Here is an 18,486-nt window from a genome sequence, read left to right on the forward strand (position 1 = left end):
AGATTCCAGGGACTGTGGGGTGCTGCAGGGTGAGAGGGGGGTACTGGCAAAGGAATTATCATGTGTTTTATTTCCTTTGATAAATTGTTCATAAGTAGATTGGGAAATTTTCAAATGTATTGAAAATTATTTTTACAGTGAAGAATGTATGCATGTTCTATTTTAGAGTTCTAATTATTCTGCAGGATGTTTATAATCAACTAATAGTAAATATTAGGAGTAGCAAGAGGGTGTTATGAAATCACATCATCTTGATGACTGAGTGATTGATGTAACTAACCCGGCAGTGCAAACTGTAAACTCTTAACTTTTCCAGTAAATTTGCTATTACTGAATACTCACACTTAAACATTACTTCTTCTGAATGAGAAGAATTTGAATATGTGGGTTTTTCTTGGAGGAGAAAGTTGGTGGAGATAAGGGATGGGGCTGAAGAACACACGTAGCTCTTCCAGATCAGATGGTAGTTGGTTTTCCTCTCATGGAAAGCATCTCATTACGCTGAACATGGCAGAAGAGCTTTCTGCACTTTGTTGGAGAGGGAAGTTAATCCAATAATTGTCCAAATTATTGGGACTCCCTGCACACTGTTTAGCACATGGACGATGCAAGACGGGATGAGTACTCATGGCAAAGCAGCCTTCAAATTCAGACCTGCAGAAGAGACAACCCCTTGTCGGGGTTGTGTTCAGTAAGAGCCATCTCCAAAGTTGACGCAGATCACTTCTGGGTTTGGGGCTCTTGCCACGGCCTGGCCAGCCGTAAGGAAGTGAGGAGTCCAAAAGCATTCCCAGTCTGTTGACCACAGATGCAACTGGAAGGCAGATGCCTTGTAATAAAGGTGATGCTCATTACTGGTTCTTCAAATTATTTACTTCCACTTGCTGTTGACAGCCTTGCATAGGAGATTGATGGATTGAGCTTTCACCAGCTGTTCCTCATCCAGGCACCTAATTCTCTGAGATGTTACCACCAGAGATGAACTCTTTCCCTGGGAATTTCTAAAATGTTCAATATTTTAAAATATGCTCCAAGCTGTGAGGGAAGTCAGACTTGGATTTTTTTCCTGCAAAGTAAGAAACTAATTAATTTCGCTTGGAGAGATTAAAATGGCATTTGTCTGGCTCTGTTCTGAAGCACTTCTGAGCCTCCCTGAACTCCCTGGGGCTTTGGAGGTGGGAGATATGGAGGAGGGAATGGAAGTCTGGGGGAGGTTGCTGAGGATTTGCAAGGTGCTGGGGTGTTGCAGCTCCAGAGCAGTCAGTCCAAACACAGGACATCATCACGGGCTCTTCAAGTGCTAAAAACTTTGTATCTGTAGTACCTGAAGCTCAGCACTTCCAGGCTCAGTGCCCCATCTCTCCATTAGGTAGACTGGGAAGGATCCCAGCAGACAAGCGTGTGGGAGACCACTCACCTTTTTCTCAGAAATTAGCCTGTTCAGTTTTTTTATAGTTCAGATAGAAAGCTGTTCTCACATGAAGCATTTCACCTTTAGCAAACCAGCGTCTCTTGGCAGAAAACAGAAACTTTGCTGGCAGCCCTTCCTGGAGTCAGCAAGAGAATGGGGTGGTCCACAGATTACACGTGGGAGCTAGCAACATTCTGATACTGCCTTGGAGCTTGAAAACGCCTTGCCTTCTCCTCCGGGAGCCTTCCACATGCTTTTGAACAAAGAAGATAGTGAGTTGTCATATAGATATTTTTTGTAGTCCACATTTTGATTTTGTGGGGGAAAATGGTCTAAAGAATTTTAGTGCTACTCAAATTGGTGGTGGTGACTCCTTGGTTAGTTTCATTTGACAAGATTTTGGCAGTAGGAATGGAGCTATTTCCCTGTGTGACTTGAGTCTAAAAACTGCAGAGCTGCTGCACTGGGAAGCTGGGGCTTCTCAGGCTTTGAGCCCTGTCCAGCCTGTGCGGAATGCAAAGAGGCGAGTGGTGAAGATGCTGGAAAATAAATGAGATTTTATGAGATCCTCCATTACCAGTACTCATTTTTTACCAGCTAGATAGTAATACCTGGACTAGAAAAGATTTAGATTTGTAATCCTTTAAATTAAAAGTAGCACTAAAATGTTTCTGCTCATGCTGGACTTTATGAGTCATAGAAGTGGAGGGGGAACTGTGTTCCTCTCTTCTTACCCCTTGGTGAAGACTTTCAGAATACGGTTTCCTTTTCTGTTTCAGGGAAGCTGGGTATCATTGAGACTGATGGGTTTGGAAACACATTTCATTATCCCTTAGACACAGCTTGGCTGCTCTTAAAGCTCTTTCCCTGACACCGAACCAAAACCTGTTGTTTTCAAAAGCTCTGCAACTCGAGTGCTCTCACTCAAAAAGGGCCACCAATCTGCATCTGCCCGTGCAAAAAGTCTGCATGAGAGCAGCCTGATCTGTTGAGGGAGGAATACAATTCTTTTTTAGCCTAAAGTAATTGGTAAGGTACAGTTGTGTAACAACAGGATGTTGCTGTCATGACCTGCAAGTGTATGGGGCCACCTGCAGTGCTTGAACTGAGTGTCCTTCTCCTGAAATGCTTGAACTGGGTGTCCTTCTCTTTCCAGGTCTGGTGTGTCCTCTGGAGGTGTCAGTCAGTTCAGGGAGTATCCAGGTTGCCCGAGGCCAGACAGCAGTACTGCCCTGCACCTTCACCACTAACGCTGCTCTCACTAACCTTAATGTCATCTGGATGGTCATTCCTCTTTCTAACGCCAACCAGCCTCAACAGGTAAGTCCTCTCTTACTGGAGCATCTATTTCTTTGGGGCTTTCCTTTTCCTCCTCCTTTTCACATTGATCTGGATGTAGACGCTTTAAAATGAGTCTCTGGTTGTCCCAGAACTTCATTGTCCCTTCATCGCTGAACATCCCTCTGGATCTTACATGAATCTGATTTCTTCAATGCTTTGTTAACTGATGCACATTGTGTCCTTGGCTACCTTGGCTGGATGTGCAGTTGGGGCAGGTGTATGTGATACTGTGTTGCTGCCCTGGACCTCTGCTGGTTTGTGTGTTCAAAAGAGCACAAGAGGTGTAATCCAGGTTTTGGTGCACTGGATATGGGATTTGGAGGTCCTGGGAGCATCTGCAGACATAAACCTGTGAAATCCATGTAAACGGGGCCATAACACGTGGTCTGTCATAGACTCATCTCCCCTTTCATTTCCCTTACTTTTTCACTGCCTGTTGCTTATGCAAGTCCGTTCTTACGAACATCAGCAAATGAGAGTCTGTCGTGGTGGGAACCAGAGATGTGCTGGGCTGGTTTTTGCCCACATACCATCACATTTGGTGTCCCCATCACGTTTGGTCTTCAGTTGTGAGAACCTGCACTGAAGACTACTTGCTCCTTAGGGACTTGGTCTAAGTACGGGTGGCTATATAAGCCATCTGACTGGTGGAGGTTGTGCAGGTCCAAGGGCTGCATTGCCTGTCATGCAGTGCAACATCAAATCATAGCAGGATCTTACTGGCTGAGACTCAGACTGATACTGGCTACCAGGCAGATGCTCTCCAGCAAAGTTCTCACTGGCCCTTACAGTCTCTGCTTTTTTACACTGATCCTGCCCAGATGGGTAATAACTATTATATGAAGCAGGGTGGTATTTCCAATCCAGCTGGGCCAGAAGACTTGGGTATCTATCTGGTCTGTTATCTTTGTGGATATTTTTATTAAAATAAAACAGGCTACAAAGCGTGTTCCTCTTTTAAACACCTTTGCTGGGATGGGTCTGCCTGGGACAACTGTATACTGAGGTCTGGTTATTTAGTGATGCTTTAGGAACTGATCCTTTCGGCTTTGGAAGCCCATGTTTTGCTTGCTGTTCTTCCTCCTTGCTCAGCTCCTGCAGAGCGTTATTTGAGCCTTCCTTTCTTTTCCAGGTTATTCTCTACCAAGGGGGTCAGATCTTTGGTGGTGCACCCCAGTTCTATGGGCGAGTGGGGTTTGCTGTGACAATGCCAACCACCAGTGCCTCCATCTTCATCAACAACACTCAGCTATCGGATACTGGCACATACCAGTGCCTGGTCAACAATCTTCCCGACCGAGGCGTCAGGAATATTGGAGTCATTGGACTTACTGTCTTGGGTGTGTTTATTGGTATTATGGGGGAGAGGGGAGGAACAGGGACTAGGGGCTCCTCTGTGCATGACAGTGCATCACAGCAAAGCAATATGTAGTGTGTGCATTGGAGCCCATGAACATCGCGTGGTGAGGGATGGGCTGCCTTGTGGGTATTGTGGGAGTTCGTAGGGCACATAGCTTTCACATGCAGGTAGCATATAATGGAGTTTTAAAATATAGTGGAGATAAAGCTTCTGTGGCAGCATTGTGATGTGGAGTTGCAAAGAAGCATGAATAAAGAACGAGGGCATCCTGAAGAGCTGGGAGGACCATAAAGAGTTTTGTGCATAGCAACAGGAGAAGAAAATCAGTTTAGTTTTTTGCTTCCTTTTCATGAAAGCAATTAGTCTTGGATGCTCCCTAGGATGTCAGATATGCCAGTGTGTGCCATTATAGGGATACAAAAGCAAAATGCAACCACAGCAAATTCTGTCTGCAGCTCTGCTAGCTCTCACCACCCTTGCTGTCTCAAAGACAGAAATGTTCACCTTCTTTTTCTCCAGGGAGGGATCTAAGAGAACTGGGTCCTGTGAAAGTCAGCAGTAGTCTGTAACCTTGATGGTCTGGTGGGCCAGGAATCTTTGTGAATTGTCACCCCCCAAACCTTGATGGTTTCTTGTCTGCTGCTTCCCTCTTGTCCCCTTGTCAGCTCATGCCGGTGTCCTTGCTTTCCCCAGCAGTGCGTGTCCAGAAAGAGCCTGCACTCCACTGTTTGGTCATATTTCCTGATCTGCTGTCACCTTCCCCTCTTCTCTCGCAGTTCCTCCTTCTGCCCCACTTTGCAGAATCCAGGGGTCCCTGGACGTGGGCAGCGATATCACACTGACCTGCAGCTCGGAAGAAGGAATCCCCCGACCAACATACCTCTGGGAGAAACTGGACAATGTTCCCAAGTTGCCCCCGACTGCCACACAAGGTGCTCGTTATGTTGATTATCCTCTTATTTATTTCCCAGGTGACAGCCTGGGCTTTCCTTTGTCTGAGCTGCCAGAAGTGGCACGGCTCATTGAGTGTCTGCCGTCACTTGCGGGATCACTTTATTGGAACGAAGATTCCTAGAGCCCATGGTGGACTAGGTACCCTCCAGTGGCCACTTAAATGTTCAGGTTTTTTTGGTACGGGAACCTATTCCCCATTGAGGAACAAGGGTCTGGTTGAATGGGAGAGAGAGAACATGGTGGCCAGATGGTGGCATCTGGCTGGACATTTCAGCTGCCAATTGACCCACATTTTAAACCAAATGAAAGGCTCATAGACTGGAAATGGGGAGAAGGGAGGCAGAATCACCCTGGAGAAATACTTCCAGCTTCTCACACTGAGGTCACTATTCTCCTGTAAGTTACTGCCAGAGCTGCCTTTCAGACGTGTGTAAAAGCAAGGCTCTGATCAGCCTGGGTATTGCCCAGCCCCAAGGCCCATCCATAAGATTTCTTAGCCTAGGTGTCCTGACCAAGTAATGATAGCTATACTTTTGCCCTTTATCCTGCTGTATTTTAAGAATATGCAAGCATTTCAGTCTTACATAGTTCAGGAATGAGGAAAATTGACAGAGCAGGAGGTGGGATGGGAGAGCAGGGGTTCTGCAGGGCAGGACTGAATTTAACAAGTAGATCTGGGGATAGGTAATTGCACGTCTCTTCTTTCCTCCCTTTTCTCACACGATGCTGAGAGTCCCAAGCTTTCATTTGCAGAAACTAATCTAGAAGAAGAAAAAGAACCGTCTAGTGTAAGCTCCTTAAGATCTAATCTTGTGTGTGTGTGTGTGTGTGTACGCACGTGCACAGTGCTTCCATCTCAAGGTTATTTCCTAATTTATTTCTCTCGTAAGAGTCTCACACCAAAATTCTCTATTTGCTGACTTTGCCTTTGCATGATTTTCCTCAAGGGGGGGGGAGGGATTTAAATCCTTCTTTTCTTTCTGACTAGACCAAGTCCAGGGCACTGTCACTCTCCGAAATATCAGCACTGTGTCCTCAGGTCTTTACCAATGCGTGGCTTCAAATGCCATTGGAACCAGCACTTGCCTTCTGGACCTGCAAGTCATTGCACGTAAGTATTTTGCTAAGGGAGGCTTGGCCACCTGCTTCTGTCTTGTGACATTAAAGTGCGTAACTGCGTGTGCTGTGAGCCACCATGTGCCTCTCTATCGGAAGATCCTTGTGCCTTGGAATGGGGACGTTGCCTTTCCCCACTCCCAAGCCACGGTAGCTTCAAATGCTCACGGACAACCACAGCCCAGCCCTGATTTCTTCTCCGTTCTCTGTTCAATCCTCCCCACAGCCCACCCCCGGAGTATCGGCCTGATTGCAGGAGCGGTGGCCACAGGTGCTGTTGTGCTCGTTGTTTGCATTGTATTGGTGGCCATGGCACTGTTTTACTGGAAAAATAAACACAAAGAAGAAGAAGAGGAGGAAATTCCCAATGAGATAAGGTAAGGATCACGGAAAGCTGGTGTCAAGGGACCTCTGATTGCCCAGCCAAAGCAGCAGCTGGCAGGAAGGCAATCAGAAATCTCATTCTTGCTAATGCCGCGTGTGTTCTACTGGGCCAGGGAAGATGTCCATATATATCCAGAAAATGGAGGGAGCAATGAAGAAGGGTAAAACCAGATTTTACTTTCAGTATTGCCTTTATTGAGAGCTTTGACCTCATGTTGCTAGCTCCATATGAGAGTGATGTGGTGGGAATCCTGACCCACAATACCAGACAGTGATAGCTGAAAAGCTGTTGAGGTACAGCTGTCACCTTCTCTGGTGTTACAGCCACAGTCTTTCCCTCTGGTAGCTTCCTGCAGCTCCCCTGAGGATCAGCTTCGTTGGTTGTACAGTCATACTGACTGCCTGCAAAGTACAGTGGCTGTCACAGCCACTGGTTTTACCTCCCTAGACACATCAGCATTGAGTCCCGGCCTCAGTGGTAGGCACATGGAGCAATTAATGTGCACAGAGGTGGGTCTTGCAAAAGGGATGAGCAAATGAGCCCATGAGCAACGCTGGTTCATGTTGGTGCTGTCCTTCATCTTGAGTTAATGGTGTTGACCCCCACAGGGGCTGGTGGTGATGGTGGTGGTGGTGGTGTGTTGCGGGCAGCATCCTCTGTGTGCCTTCACATGCTCTCCTTCCCAGGGAGGACGACCTGCCGCCCAAATGCTCCTCCACCGCAAAGACATTCCATGCCGATGCATCCTCATCAGAGAACGACACCCTCACCTCCTCCAACACCTACAACAGCCGCTACTGGAACGACCCCAAAGCCAACCATGCCACGGACTCCTTCACCCGCTTCAGCAACAGCAATGATGCCCACCAGCCCCCCTTCTCCCGCTCAGGGAGCACAAGCACCCGTCCCGTCTATGCCAATGGTGGCCACCCATCCCCAGCTCCCACTAAGACGCTGGTGGTGACGGCCAACACGGCGCCGTCCCCTCAGGAGGTGATCCGGAGCAACGGCTCGGTCAGCAGGAAGCCACGGCTGCCGCACACCCGCTCCTACGCCGTCAGCCAGGCCACGCTGGAGCGGATCGGGGCTGTCCCCGTCATGGTGCCCGCCCAGAGCCGAGCTGGCTCCCTTGTGTAGGGCCACGCGGCGGCTGAGAGCCAAGCAAGGGGCCTCTCCCACCCGGTGGGACAAAGAGACCCTATTCCTTCCTGAATGGCAGTGAGGTGACGGGGGGGACACACACTTGCCTCTCCCCCCTGCCCTCCCCTCCCCAGGCCGCTGCCGGCCGGTGGGACAGCCCCGGCCGTGCCGCATCCCCCTTGGCTGTCGGAGCTTCTCGCGTCGGTGGACGCCACAGATGTGCCAAGGCTGGAGGAGCAGGGAGGTCAGGACGTGCTCCCCGGCCGCTGAGCCCCGGCCAAGATGTGCACCCAGCCCTGACCTCGGGGGGGGACTTCTGCTTTTATTTCCCGTTGGTTTTGCTGGGGATTGATTCCATCCATTTGGGTCTTTCAGGGAGGTTTGGGGAGATATATATATATATTATTTTTTTCTGTTGTTGTTGCTGTTTTATTTCCAAGAGGATGACAGCCTGTCTCGGGGCAGGGGGGGCTGAGCAGGGAGGTGTGCTGAGGCAGGGTATGCCTCAACGTGGCGGCCCCAGCCCCCTCCCCACAGCCCTGGCCCTGCAGCCAGATGAGGGAGGGCGTGAGGGGGCATGGGCCAGGCTGGAGGGGTGAGATGAAGGCACAGCCACCAGCCTGGCCAAGGGGATGGCTGGGCAAGGATGCAGGCTGGGGAGCTTTTGTCTTTATTTTTTGCAGTTCTTCCCCCACTCCGACATGGACACACACACAGATGCAGACACACACAGGACCTCCTCAGACTGGGTGTTTTTCCTGCACCAGCTTGGGGTGCCACCAGAGCCCTGCTCATGGCTGTGGAGGACGCAGCTGTCTGAGCATCCTTCCCTGAGTGAAGGGGGGAGGGTGCGTCGCTGCTGCTGTAGGGCTCACTTCTTTTTTTTTTTTTTTTATTTTTGGGGGGGGTGGTGGAGGCTGTTGCTGGGGTTATTCAAGAGGCAGAGAGGAGCAGGGTGGTGTGGCAGAGCAGCAGGCACATCCAGAGGTACCTGCTGCCCCTGGGCTGCTCTGATTTGGGGCAAGTGGGGTCAAACCCTCACAGCTTTGGTGTTTGCATGGTGGGTTTTCCTTATCGGGCTATCCAGGGCTGGCCGGTGTGGCAGGGCCCGTGTTGTGCTTGGGGCCCTCACACAGAGGTATCACAGTTTTCGTTCCTGCTCTCCCATGCGCACAGAATTCCCAGATGCTGGGGCTGGCAGGATTCATTTTCAAATCCCTTTCCTTAGAAAGAGTGGAAGTAGCAGCTTGATGGAGGGGGTGACCCTGTGGAAGCCCACGTGCTATCTCTCTGCCCCCCCTACTTCCCTCAGTGTCCCAGGGTTGGGTACTGGTGGCATCTTCCAGTGGCTCTGCCATCTCCTTGCAGCCAGGGGGGTGGTTGTGGCCGGCACCTATCCTTTTTCTATTGCAACTACATAGCCTTAATCAAAGCCAAGAGTTGAAGCTGCTGAAGGAACCTGGTGCCATTTGGAGGGCTGAACGGAGGGCTGGGATTTACCCTCCTAGGGAGCAGTGGCTCAAAGGGGCTGTACCTGGGTGGGTGTCTCAGCTCTCCTGCATAACAGCAACCCTTGCACATGTAAAGGCAGCGGTCACCTCCAAAAGCACCAGAGCCCTCCCAGGTCTGCTCTTGGAAAAGCAATGCGGAGAGTCACAGGTGACTTTCCATGGCTCTCACATGGGAAAAAGGGTCTGTTTAAGCCAACAGACTCTTCCTCACCCCCACTTCCCTTGTTCCGGCACGGCTTTACTTTCCCTAGCAGTGCACAGACCTTGGGCAGGGCCTCCTGCCTGAGCGCTACCTTTCAGATGCAAGCACAGACTCTGAGGAAGAGGGTGGAGAGGTGAGGGCTGGGTTCCCACATGAACACGCTGGCTTTTGGGGAGATTGGGGCTCCCACGCAGCACTAGGTTTGAAGCTTGGCTGAGATTTTGTGCCTTCTTTGCTTAAAACAAAAAGGAAAAGAAAAGGAGAGAAAAAGTCCAACCTTCCATCCTTCCCCCTCTACCTGACTCCATCCAGAATGGGTGCAAACCCTGGGGGTGGTGCAGGGGGGTGGTTGCTCCGTCTGTGTGTACACGCGTTTCCCTGGAGCAGTCCCCTTCCTGCCTGTGGATTGATGGGGGAAGAAGGGTGGCTTTAGAAACCCTAATGTGGGAGGAACAAAAGAAACAATCCAAGAAAAGCCCAGACACATTCTCTCTGCTTTTGTAACAACCCCTGTGTGACATTTACAGGAGCACTGCCCTCAGCCAGCCCCCTCCTCTACTGGGAAAGCTCTTCTGGTTCCTACCCTCCATGAGACTGTTTGCTCCTCTTTCTTTGTTCTTTCTAATTGTCTAAAATTCAATAAAACTTTATTCATATATAAAAAAAGGACTTATTACTGCCTGCTCCCCACCCACCCCACCCCCAATTCTGTGGCTACAATGAATTTGGCTGTTAATCCTCATCCTTGATATGACTGACAGTAAGCAGTGACCGTGCGACCAGGACCTGTGCGTCATTGCATCAGCCAGTTTGGTAGTGAACCCTGGTACTACAGCCTTGTTTTTCTCATTTGTAATAGCCTGACACATTGCCCTTGAAGGTCCAGTTTCCCAGGCTTGCAAGGTCTCTACTTCTCTAGACAAAGGTGAGTTTTATTTTCTGTCCTTTGGTTGGGGAGATCTTTTGCTGCTGTTAGTGATGTGGGAAAATGTTTTCTAAAATTGCCTAACTTTGCTCATGTGTCGGTTTTGCAATCTGAAACATGGCATGTTCAGCCCAGATTCAGTATCTAAGGCAGTCACCAGGAAGGTCCTCACTGACTTTCCGGGGATTTTCAAGAAGTTTGATGGGGGAAACTGTCAGGAAGGTAACAGAAGTGCGGATCCTCATAGACAGAGCATGGGAAATTCCAGTGTCTGAGCATTCATGCTCCCAGGGCATAAGGGGACTGGGAAGTACATGCTGCTTAGTTTGTATCAACAGCTGCTAGCAGAAGGTTGTTATTAGTTAGGGCAACCTGATGTTTTGCCAAAAATTTTGCATTTTTCTCCCTGTGTTTCATTTTCCCTGCTTCTTTAAAATCCCCTGGATATTCTGAGAGTGATTATTAAACCCAGAAACCTACTGATCCAACAGCAGTCGTAATTCAGCCCTGCTGCATATGCATCATGTTCTCATTCCTTGGTATTTTTCAACACCTAGTTTAAAATACTCCTGTAAATGTATTTTCAGCTATAGGCCTTACGGTAAATGAGATGACTGCATTGCCATTTTCAGAAAGTTGTAGTAGGGATCTTGATGTTTGCATTTTTCATTTTTTGATTGTGTGACCTTGATGTGACATTAATAGCATCTTTGCATTTTATTCTCATGATGGCCCTGTCAGTATTCTGCTCCAGTATCCATTCCTTGCCACTGCCTTGCCCCTTATGTTACCTGCACATTTCTATTGATCTAGAGCCGGAATTCCCAAGATACAGGGTAGTGTGCTGGGTTTGTGCAGCCCCTGGTGTGCTGGAGTTGTAGCCTGTAGATTGTACCTAGTGAGGCATTGCTGCCGTACAGACACCTAGCCAAAAGCAGTGCCAGCTACACGACTTGATAGAGCTCCAGAGTGACTGTTTTATCGATAAAAGCAAAGGTTCAGGCCAGTTTAATTGTAAGTGAAAGTCACTACTGAAATGCTTGAGTTTGCTGACAGCCTTCAACCTCAGCTGTGTCGTGGAGGTTGCCCACCGCAGTGGGTGCCATGGATGTTATTTTAAATGTCAGTACCTATCGGGTTTATTACCTTCCACCAAAGAATATCAGAAGGAAACTTGTTCTAGCACAAGTATTAACTCTACATTTGAGTGCCGAGACAGAGATATATCTATGAGAAGATGCTTCACACTTTAGAATTGGACATCTCTTTAGAGGCTGGTGTAGATGAGAGCTTGATTTAAAACATTCAGGAAATCTGGTCTGTAGACTGCCAGAAGTTTTTTCAACTTCCACAGCTTTTGGACTGGAATCTGCTGATTCATCTGAACTAAAAAAAAACACCTAAAATTACCCAGACACATGCACTTCAACAAACTCTTGCCAGAACACAGATGAGTTTCCAGCAGAAGCCAGTCTAACAGATGGTGTCCCGTCCAAGGCTGCTTGTCTTCCCCATGAGGACCTGGGATGCTCAGGAGATCAGTCCTCCTTATATCATGGTTTAGGTCCTCATGAAGAGTATCTCAAATCAGGGTAGCCTCAGATGGCACCAGGACTGAGGTGACTGGGAGATCAATTTGGTACTGGGCAGAGGAAATCAAACTGAGGGTTTTTTTTATCCTCTCCCCCTTTCAAAAAGGGAAAATATCAGGGGAATTTTCGTACTATATTTCTGGTTTCGTCGAACGCATTGGTAAATTTTTGTAGGTTACTGGATTTTTCTGGGAAGCGACATTTTGCATCCCAGCTTCATCTACTGTAGGCGTGCAAGTGCCTTTGTGTGTCCGCTCGCTAACTGGGCTTCTCCCAGCCATGGCGCTGCTGGTTCGCGAGCAAGTGGATGGGTCTGGGCATGTGTGTGCCAACAGCAAGTGCACCCAAAATGGTTCTTGTCTTAAGAGGGTTTTGAACACTTATAAGGCAGAGGGCAGGGAAAACGGAGGAAGCGGATCTCTTTCACATGGCCGCTTCAGAGCAAACCCAGCAGGTCCCTGTTATTCATACAGCCTCTGTTAAAGGGGCGCCTGGGGCCGAGCTGGTGTGAGTATTGATGACTGAGTTGCCCTTCTCTCTGTGCTTTTTCCAAGTGCTGCTGATTGTCCTGCCGGCGGCTTGTTCTCCTGATGCCAGCAAAGCAGGGCTTCCCCACGGTGCCCTTGCTGCAGCTCTGCTGTAACACTCTGCTCTACACATCTGCCCTTGTTACAGATGTGCTGATGAGGGTCAGGAATATGGGTGTTGAGAGAGGGAATTCAGCATCACTGAGCTACATCTCTCCTCACGTGGGGAGCGGATGAACATCAGGGACAAAGCAAGCCTTGAAAGCCGGGACAGTGAAAGGCTGTGGCTCTTTTTTCTCAGATTATTTTCTTCTGTGTCTGCCTCTGCACATTGCAAGTGCTGGGACAATGTGACTGAGAGGTCTGTGACCTCCTGAGCACGGGAAAGCCCATGCAAGGCATTTCCTGAGCCTGGCACTGGCCCAGAGCTCCCGTTGCCACTGGTGGGCAGTGCAGAAAGTTTCATCAGGTCTCCTACAGAGCGCGGAGGGGGAGTGGGGAGTAAAATGTGGCAAGGGCTTTGGGCACAGGTTGGTGAATGTATTTTTGGGGGGAGGAGAAACGTGGTAGCCTTGGGCCTTCCCGACTCTAGGGCTCTGGCATATTTTCTCTGATGAGTTTCCATAGAAAACGACAGCTAAAACCCACCATTCCTTTCCCCGTGGTACAGCCTGCCCTGCTTTATAGAGCACAGCTGATGTGTAGGAACGGGACAGTGTGCGTGGCTGAAGATCAGACCCTTCACTAAGCCTTCTAATGCCATTTTCTGCTCGTTGTTTTTTCCCTGATTCCCTCCTTCCTCCCACTTCCTCTGTAACATGTTTGAATGAGAAAGTGGATTGGCAGGAAAGTTAATCTATCCATGTAAAAAAAAAATAAAAAAATCAACAAACAATACCACCCCCCAAAACAAATAGCAGCAAAGAGAGGAGATTAAGACGCACGGCTGGCTGGCAAGTGATTCTTTAGCACTGGATGTAGTCTGGGTCAGCTCCTGGATTTGGACTTATTAAATCATACTTGGGGGAGGGATGATGACTTGCTTCCAGCTGATACGCTTTAATGGGAAAACCGACGTGGTGCATGCGCACAGAGAAGCGTTGGCTGAGGGACCTGATGGAGTAAAGCCCAGAGGCTCTGCAGTTCAGCTTCTTGCATTGAAACCCACTGTGTTTGGGGGCTGAGCCCCACAGCCTGCCTGCCAGCTTCCTGGGTACTATTAATAAGAGCAGAATTTCTCAGGTAGTTGGTTGTGGGTTTTTTTTGGGGGGGTGGGGGTGTTGGTTTTGTTTTTTTTAAGGATCTCAGGACACTTTGGCAAGCTATGTATGGCAATCACCAGGTCATTGTCCATGTGGGTATTTGAGATGGGGAGGGGCGTGATGTAGGTTACACCAGCAGTACTTTTAAGCTGTGGAATTTCTAAGGTTGCACAGTAGCCTAGAGACTTTTTTTAATGCTCTACATCACTGTACAGCATTTCCACTCGTGATCCTCTTCTGTCTTCTCGAGCTGAGGCTTGTGGTGAAGGCACACATGTGCCCCTGTGTCCCACATGAAGGACCAAGGGCAGCAGAGGCTAAAATTAGAAAAAGTAGAAAAGCCAGTGTGGCTTTAAACTCTTAAAAGTTAAGATGTACCATGAGGGATAGAAACTATCGCAGAAATGTGCCATGAACACCCATTAGTGCTTCTTCCTTTCGGCTGTGGTTTGGTGCTGGCACAAATACACGTAAAACCAAGGACCACCTTTTCGTGACGCAAACCACAGAAATGGGTGAAAAGGGTGAGCAAGCACGTGGACCTCCCACCAGCTCTTCCCTGGTTTGCTCCATGGCTGCAGAAGGCAGCCTGTTCCTGCGGTCTGTGAACACAGTCTCCACAGTCACACTTTTCCTTGCCCATCTGGCGGGTGGGCGCATCCTCCACTCACCCATCCATGCTCAGGGCCACCAAAACAGGTTGAACGCGGGCACGTAAGGTGTGCAGACACCCAGTGCCTTCACTCCCCCAGCCACCCAGAGCCTCATCGCAGTTGTTTTCCAGGCTAACCTGTTGCACATCTCTCAGATCACGGTGGGTTTTGCTGCGTCTGTCCTTCCACAAGTTGCACGCTGGTCTAGGGAAAGTTGGTTACTTCTGGGGGGGTGGTGGTGGTGGCGGTGTGTGTAAACAGGGGGTCGGGGGCTCCTGCCCTCAGAGCAGCTGAGCACCGGGCATACTCGCTCGCTCCGCATTTGGGTCACCAAGCTCGGCTCTGTTTGGTGGCTCTACGGTGACATCCTCCGGAGGGATGAAGAACCACAGCAGCTGGCCAGCTCGCCTGCACCAGGCTGCACCTCCGGAGTAGCTCCTAGGTTGGTTTTCCTTCTGGTCCTGCAAAGAATTCAGTGCTCTGCGCCCTGGCTATCAACACCTCTTCCTTTTTTTCCATCCCCAAGATTGTTACTTAGGGTCTGCCCTCACAACTGTGGTGTGTGCTGTGCTGTGGTGGGAAGGCTTGAGTGCTTTGTGTGAGTCCCACAAGCAAATGGTTTTCACCTGCCTTCCCATTCCTCCTCATGTTATGATGGTCTGGGATTCAAAAACACGGGGAATGGGCTGGTACATGTGCCATGCTAGGGAAGAGATGGGACAGAAACAGTGTAAGGAGCTGCTGCTTCCTTATTTAACTCTATCCACCGGAGCAACTGACTCCTGATGGGCTCACAGCTGACTTAAATTTGTCCTGCCTTGCTGTTGAGGTTGGGAGGAGCTGCCTGGTTGAGTTTGCTTCTCCTTGCTGAGGCAATGCTTCAGAGCTTGGGGGAGCCCCCAGGGTGAGAGCCGCTGCAAACAAGATCTTACGTGCCTGCCAAGCAGCTCTGGGGTTTAAGGCTCCTTGTGAAACCAGTGCCCATGTCCACGCTCAGTAACGGGCCCAGTTAGTTGCAACATCAAGGACATCCAGAGTTTGCATTCAGATATGAAAGAACTTGCTCAGGCACGTTTGGTGGGGCTCTGGTTCAAAGGGCAAGCTGATTTTTTTTTATTCATTGTATGCAAACCTCCCAAGTTTGATTTTCTTTTCAGCTACATGTGGGTGGGAAATAGGAAACATGACCTTAAGAGATTTTAGATGTCACCAGACTCCAAAGCTTTTCGTTTTGCAGAGAACCCTCTCCAGCCCCAGGCAGTGGGCTCCTGAGATATTCGAAATCAGAGCTTGGTTCCATATCTGTGTTTACCAAAAGCTGGTCTGTGAAATGTCCAAACCAACTGTGGTGTTAAGCCCAGCTATTCGACAAATATTGTTTGCCTTTGGAATACAGCTTATACTAGGGATTTCTGTGTCGTGCCCTCATTTCTATTTTTGTCGGTCAAGTCAAGAGCTTACAGCCCACGGGGCTTTTCTGGTAGCCTTTCAGCTGGGCTTCCATATAAACATTGTGCCCCATCTCTCCCCAGCACACACCACACAGTACATCGAACCTTTCATTCAACTGAAGTTCCTTGTCTGCTGCCTGCGAGGGAGCTGCGGTGCCTGATGGCCGTGTCCTATTTCTAGGCATGGAGTCCAAGGTCTGTATTACAATTGATCAAATCAGTTTCTGAAAGTTTAAAATATTTTTTTTATTATTATTATTTTTGGCCACAAAGGATTCTTGGGCTGTAGATTTTTGTTTTGCTTTCTTTTACAAAGATTTTGGGAAGTTATCGGTGACTGTCTGTTTTGTAGATGGAATGGCCATGCATCTTTGCATTGTATTTCGGTTCTCGTAAGCGTAAGTCGCAGCATTAGACTTGTGTCACTCAGATCTGTTGCAAATCCGCTGCTTGTTAAAGAGAAGCACAGAGGGAACAGCCCTCACAAGTGCAACAGCTACACAGGGTAGGAGTGGGAGAGAACAGATACTAGGTGCAAGGCTGTTTAGAGCATGGTCACTATGATTCTTCCCAATGTATTAATTTATTTTAGGTCCTTTTTGCTGCTCATTTAAAGCTTCTGGTGATGTTTCTGCTGCAAAGCTATACTTCACAAACAGGAAGAGTATCCTGTTTCATACCAACAGGTTACCTTTAACACTTGCTACTATCAATGCTATTGAAGTCACTGGGAATGGCTCCACTCCTGCATTTCCTCCCCAGTCTTTATCAGAAATAGGATCGGGGACAAAATGAAATTGTGGTGTGACTTAGAGAAGAGAAACCTCTGTTCCCTTGTTCCAGCTGAGTGGCGTGCAATGAAATGAAGCTGTTAAACTGAAGGAGTTAACTTGGGGCAAAGGCTGATGTGTGCATGTGTGCATTGGGGGCTGAGAGCAGCGTAGTTTGTTAGTTCGTAGTTCGATTTAGGTGAAATGAATGCAGGCAGTGTTAAGTTAACTCGAGGCAAGGGTATTCACCCACAGGAGCACCCCAGTGTACTGAACACTGGTTTGCAGGCCAGCGAGTATTGAAGCCATAAAACATCTTCATATAGTGAAGCCAAGTTATATTCACCAGCCAGTCAAATCTCAGCCACCAGGGAGTTAAATTCAAACTCCTTTCTAAGCTTAAATATAAATGTTCTTTGAATAATTCTTTACTTTGTAGGTGTGTGATTTATATCCTGTAAGGGAAGGAAATTACTCAAGAGGCTAGAAAAAAAAAGCATGTTAAATGAAGACAAATACATGGGGCACTTGTGGTCCAGCAAACTGGCTGCTGAGGAACTAGTCAGATCTGCGTTTCACTCTCAGCTTGTCATTGACTTGCTGCATGACCTGAGGGATGTAGGAATTCAGACACCCATCCTGGGGGGCCACAGCTGGACATTAGAGTGCATGTCGGAGGCAGACCCCTTGGTTAATCCGAACATCGGAGTCTGAGCCTGAAAATGTTAGCTTTAGTCTCTCTGAAACTTTTGTTCCCCACCTGGAAAACTGATATAATTGTAAAGAACAAGCTTGAGAATGCCTTCAAAAATATCATCTAATCTACACACACCTGCACGTGCGCACATGCCCAAGCAACCCCATGGGGTCCAACCTAAGAGGTTGAACTATATTTAATTGCTTGCTGATAGATGGTTAACCTGCTTTTAAAGATCTCTGCTCAGAGAGTCCACAGTTTTACTAGGCACAGGGATAAAAGGGAATGCTTCCAATATTGGTTCTGACTGACCACCTTATAAAAGTTTTATTTTTTAAGGATAATCTACATATTTCTTCATATGTGCATTGCCAGCCCTGGGGATGCTGCAGAGGGGGTATGCTAGGAATACACAGATCTCTGTACTTATCATTCATTTACTTGCAACCAGAGACTAGGGTTTTCCTTAGTGCTAACCTGTCTTCAGGACTGCCTCGTTCCTTCGCTCTCCTCTGTCGGGGCTGCAGCTGCTCGAGGTAGATGACCAGCCACACTCAGAGTAGCTCTTCAGAAATGCAAGAAGGGATTTAATTCCATTCCAGTCACCTTTGGCAAGCCTGGTGGCTTCATCCTGTGGATGAGAAAGCCATGGGGGGCCGGTTTTAGCTAGCATCTAGCAAACTCAATGCTGGGAGTGTTCATTAAGCACAGGAGAGCCGGGTATGACCTCCACAGGCAGAGCTGCGGTCAGCGTACAGCTGGCTAGCAGTCCCATCCCCCAGCTATGGCTGGGAGCTGGGGGCACCCAGCTAACCCCCGAGCCCTCCACAGACCTGGATGGAAAGACAAATGTTTTGCTACTTGGAGAAAAAGAGGGAGCGATGGGTTTCATGTTTCTGGTGCTTCTTGTACGAAGTGGAGAGCTTTGCTGATCGTGTCACATGGCCTTGAAAGAGGGACCAGCTGCTGGGTTTGGGGAGCAGCGGGTGGTTTAGGACTTGCTGCACTGGCTGGAGGAACATTGCTGAGCTACGGAGTGGCACAAAAGCCAGTCTGCTCTGTGAACTGGTGTCAGGACTTGGCCACTGCTGCACTGTGTGGTGGTTCCTCTTGCTGTCCGGGTACCAGGTAGAAGCATCGGCTCTGTTGCCCTGGCTGCTCCCAACGGGATGGCTGCAGCATTAACAGC

General features: G+C 48.8%; 1 protein-coding gene and 1 long non-coding RNA gene across 5 annotated transcripts in view; both read left to right on the top strand.

Annotated features, from left to right (window-relative positions):
* The window catches only part of IGSF11 (immunoglobulin superfamily member 11), a 107,528-nt gene extending 99,411 nt beyond the window's left edge, over positions 1-8,117 (top strand). For both annotated transcript variants that reach the window (XM_055712776.1, XM_055712777.1), the window contains 6 exons: positions 2,568-2,731; positions 3,885-4,092; positions 4,889-5,044; positions 6,055-6,177; positions 6,409-6,559; positions 7,254-8,117. In XM_055712776.1, coding sequence (XP_055568751.1) covers positions 2,568-2,731; positions 3,885-4,092; positions 4,889-5,044; positions 6,055-6,177; positions 6,409-6,559; positions 7,254-7,704 — 1,253 coding nt within the window. In that variant the 3' untranslated portion in view covers positions 7,705-8,117. The remainder of the gene's footprint in view (positions 1-2,567; positions 2,732-3,884; positions 4,093-4,888; positions 5,045-6,054; positions 6,178-6,408; positions 6,560-7,253) is intronic.
* Positions 8,118-10,242: 2,125 nt separating this feature from the next.
* Positions 10,243-18,486, top strand: part of LOC129736222 (uncharacterized) — an 87,728-nt gene continuing 79,484 nt past the window's right edge. For all 3 annotated transcript variants that reach the window (XR_008732535.1, XR_008732534.1, XR_008732533.1), the window contains exons 1-2: positions 10,243-10,349; positions 15,912-16,025. This is a non-coding gene — a long non-coding RNA (uncharacterized LOC129736222). The remainder of the gene's footprint in view (positions 10,350-15,911; positions 16,026-18,486) is intronic.

The sequence above is a fragment of the Falco cherrug genome, chromosome 5, assembly GCF_023634085.1.
Source record: "Falco cherrug isolate bFalChe1 chromosome 5, bFalChe1.pri, whole genome shotgun sequence".
NCBI classification, from domain to species: Eukaryota; Metazoa; Chordata; class Aves; order Falconiformes; family Falconidae; genus Falco; species Falco cherrug.